At 67.9% G+C, this 3,826-nt stretch overlaps 1 protein-coding gene across 1 annotated transcript in view; it reads right to left on the bottom strand.

The window, feature by feature from the left end:
- The window catches only part of GAS2L1 (growth arrest specific 2 like 1), a gene marked incomplete in the record, with an annotated part of 4,106 nt that extends 897 nt beyond the window's left edge, over positions 1–3,209 (bottom strand). Inside the window, 6 exon segments of the mRNA XM_014587620.1 lie at positions 231–302; positions 764–935; positions 1,017–1,113; positions 1,197–1,304; positions 2,505–2,720; positions 2,723–3,209. Coding sequence (XP_014443106.1) covers positions 231–302; positions 764–935; positions 1,017–1,113; positions 1,197–1,304; positions 2,505–2,720; positions 2,723–3,154 — 1,097 coding nt within the window.
- Between the last annotated feature and the right edge of the window lie 617 nt (positions 3,210–3,826).

The raw sequence follows: 3,826 nt of genomic DNA, 5'->3' as shown, positions 1-3,826 counted from the left end.
GGGGGCGCCGGCCAGGGCTGGGGGTGGAGAGTGGGGCTCCCCTGCCTCCGGAGGCCCCACGGAGCCGGCCCCGATCCAGCCGGTCTCGGGACTGGCTGCGCGGGGCAGGGGGCCTTCTCGGAGAGGCGGGGGTGGCTGTGGTCAGTCTCCGGCTGGGCCGCTCCCGCTGGGGGCCAGCGCCTGTCTCGTCACTGCGGGGGCTTCGGGGGGCGGTGTGGTGGCTCGGGCCGGAGGAGGCTGAGGAGTCACTGTCCCCGGAGTAACGCCGAGAGCGGGGGTGGGGGGGCAGCTGCTCCCGGGGCCTGGGGCAGGGGGACAAGAGAGACAGGAGCATCACGCAGGTGGACTGGGGCACAGGACTCCCAGGGGAGGAGCAGCAGGCCCTGCGGTGGCTGGTGGCCATCAGTCAGAGCATGTCTGTCCTGGGGTCTTCCAGGGAGAAGTGAGAGCTTCCTGTAGCTGCTCAGAGCCCCAAAGGTGGCAGGAGAAAGAGGTCTCCTGGGCCCTGGACTCCCTCCCCCCAGGCCTCTGGGCTCCCCAGGACAGCCAGCGGGAAGCCAGGCTGGACTGGCTGCTGCCCAGGGGCCCGCCCAGCTGTGTTGTTGGTGTGGCTGGGTTGCCATGGAGATGGGAAGCCAGGCCAGCCCCCACCCACGGGAACTTTTCCCAGGGTGTGAGTCACTCTGAAGCACTGACGTCATCCAGGCCAAGGCTGTCACCCCTACGCCCATGCCCTGGGCCCCTCGCCCCTCCAGCATCTCACCTGAGCGGGGTCTCAGGCCCCTCCTTTGTGCCTCGTAAGCTAAGGGGAGTCACCTCTGGCCGGGAGCCCCGCCGCTCGCTCCCTGGGACTGGGCTGCTTGGTCTCGGGCTGGGGGCAGGTGACACCCTCTGGGGGGAAAAGGTGCGAGTCCTGGACTGGGGCGGGCGGTGGGCTATGGCGAGAGAGGAGAGACGGTGGGTGTGAGGAAGGGAGCCACGGAGGCCTGCCCGCCCGACCCTGCCTGGGCACTGACCAGAGGAGGAGCAGCGGCAAGGGTCGTGCTTGTCCAGGTAGTGCTCCAGAGTGTCCCAGCCGCCGCCCACGCGCACCATCACGTGGCTCCTGAGCACCTGCGGGGCCCGGGGGTGGGGTGGGGGGACAGGTCAGAGCTGAGCCACAGCTGCCCCCTGGGCCTGCGGGCGCCCGCTCTCACCCGCACGAAGATGAGCAGGCTGGAGTCTCCCACGCGGTACTTGCCCTCGGAGACCTTGATCATGGGGAACTGGTCTGGGCAGGTGCACCGGCCCAGGATCTCCCTCACCTGGAGCCAGAGGGGAGAGATCGGAGGTCAGGGGCGGTCCCTCCTCCCGGGGCCTGGGCAATGGCTGCAGGGTCAAGAGGAAGTAGTCCTTCCTTCCGGGGAACTGGATGGAGGCTGTTGAGACTGAGCGGCTTCTACACAGGCCCTCACCAGCTCTCGGGGTGCTGGGAGCTGACCAGAACAAGACGGTGAGGTTGTGGCCAGGCACAGCCTGGGGCCCCGATGAGCAGCATCTCCACAGCCCCCAGCCCTAGGGGCACCCTGGAGCCTGTCCTCACTCCCCCTCCACCCACACTGCAGACAAGGAGACCGAGGCCCACAGGATGACCCAGCACAGCGAGGGGGCAGGTCAAGGCACAGGAGGGCAGGGCTCTCTGCCCCGAAGGACACCGGTGTGGGGACATCACCGACATGTGGGACACGGCCACCCGCCTGGCTGTGCACAGCTGCACACGTGCCCCCAGGCCCACAGCTGCCAGGCTGGCTGTGTGGGCGGCCCTGCCCGCCTCTCTGCCCACAGCGGCGCCGGGGGAAATGAGCAGGTGGGGCCTCTGGTGACCCTGGCCCAGGACAGGGTGGGGTGCCAGCCTCTGCCCACGGCCTTCTGGCTCCCCGCCTCCTGGGCAGCACGTCGGAGTCCTAGCCTCCTGATAAGGAGACTTATGGGCCAGCCTGGGGGAGGCAGGGACACCTCGGTCCTGGGAAAGGGCCGGACTCTATCAGCAGCGGCATGACCTGGGCAGTGGGAGGGAACTGCAGAGCTCCTGGGGGCTCCCCAGGAGTTCACTGAGCGCCTACTGCGTGCCAGGCACCTTGCCCAAGGCTTTCCACACCTCCTCTCAGCCAAGTAAAACGGCTCCCGCTCACCCTCGAGCCCATGAGACTGGGGGTGAAGGGAGGGCACAGAGGAGGTGCCAGACCACGCAGCCCCCCCAGATGGCGCACAGCAGTGAGCACATGAATGGAGGGGAGGCAGTGCCAGGCCCTCCCCCCAGCCCTCACCCCAGCTCCCCTCCCTTTCCATGGAGCAGGCTGTCCTGCAGATACCAGGGTGGACCCCAGGATGCAGGGCTGGACCACGGGATGGCTACACACAGCACAGCGAGGGCTGCCATGTGCGTGTGTGTACACGTATGTGCATATGTGTACACGTATGTGCATATGTGTACACATATGCATGCATACATGTTGGGGGCTCACCAGCTCATCCAGGTTGCGCAGGTCGCTGGGTGTCATGCGGGGCCCACGGCTGGGAGCCCCTGGAGCCGTCGTGGTTTCCACGGGGTCCTCCCCAGCAGTGCGGGTGTTGGCGGCTGGAGGTGTGGCCCGCAGCTCTCGCTCGATCTCCTGCTCGAACTGCACGAGGCGGGGGGCGAGCAGGCCGAGGCGGGCCCCGCGCCCGGCGACCTCCACCCGCGCCGGGCCACCTCCAGTAGGCACAGCACAACGCTCTTCTCGTTCTTACGCAGCACCAGGTCCTCAGTCTCGAACATGAGCACCTCGGGCACTCCCAGCTCTGAGCGGCACCAGCCGATGAAGGTGGCCACATTGTCGCGGGCCATGAAGGAGCCCGGGGCCACGCTGTGCGCCTGGAAGGCCACACCTCGGGCCGGTCGGGCAGCAGCCAGAGCCCGGGCGGCCTCAGTGACAGCGTTGGCATGTTGGCACAGGGTGGTGCCTGTGGCCAGCCCGCTCAGGAAGCCTTCGCCACCGGGCAAACCCAGGCCATACAGGGCGTTAAGCCACTCGGCCAGGTCCTCCTTCATGGCTTCCACGTAGGCCTCACTTGAACGGAACGGCCGGACGCTCTTGGCTGCTGAGCCGGCAATGCCCGCCACTGGGTCCGCCATGCCCGGGCCAGCCAAGTCACTGTGGGTAGGGGCAGGGGTACAGGGCGCCGTGAGGACGCTGCAGCCTCAGGACCGAGAACCCGCGGGCCGCCCGCTCCAGCCTGTGCTCGGTCCCATTCTGAGGCTCTCCCCTCATCTGCACGGTGGGTGCAGGGCCACCACCTGCTCCCCAGGGCCCACGGGGTCATTTCTACAGGCCACTTAGCGCCCAGGTGTTTGCTATCTGGTCCTGATTTTGGTCCGCCCAGGGGTCCCTCCCAGGCTGGAAGGTGATCATGCCCAGATCTGGAACCTAGAGACGTGGGATGGCCTGGACCACCGAGGCGATCAAGGGCTCCCGGTCCCCACCCCTGAGGGTGGCTGCCTTCATTGCTCCGGGCGGGTGCCCGTCCCACCTCCTGGGAAGGTCCCGGCTCTGCCCTCACCCCTCCCCGCGGCCTGTGCCATTGTAACCACGCAGCAGTTACGGGATCAGCAGCAGCAGGAGCTGTGGCTGCGGCTGCGCGGCAACAACTCCGTTTCCCGGACGAAGAAACTGAGGTGCCGAAAGGCTAAGAGCCCGCCGAAGTGGCAGAGCCGTGGGTGGAGGAGCCAGGGCGTCCGGGACGCAGCGTTGCTGATCTGGGGATCTGGGGTGTGATCCCGCAGACCGGCAGGCTGCGGCCAGACCCC

This window comes from Tupaia chinensis, unplaced genomic scaffold, assembly GCF_000334495.1.
Source record: "Tupaia chinensis unplaced genomic scaffold, TupChi_1.0 Scaffold000226_1, whole genome shotgun sequence".
NCBI classification, from domain to species: domain Eukaryota; kingdom Metazoa; phylum Chordata; class Mammalia; order Scandentia; family Tupaiidae; genus Tupaia; species Tupaia belangeri.
The sequence above is the reverse complement of the archived record's forward strand: the minus strand, read 5'-3'. Positions and strand labels throughout refer to the sequence as shown.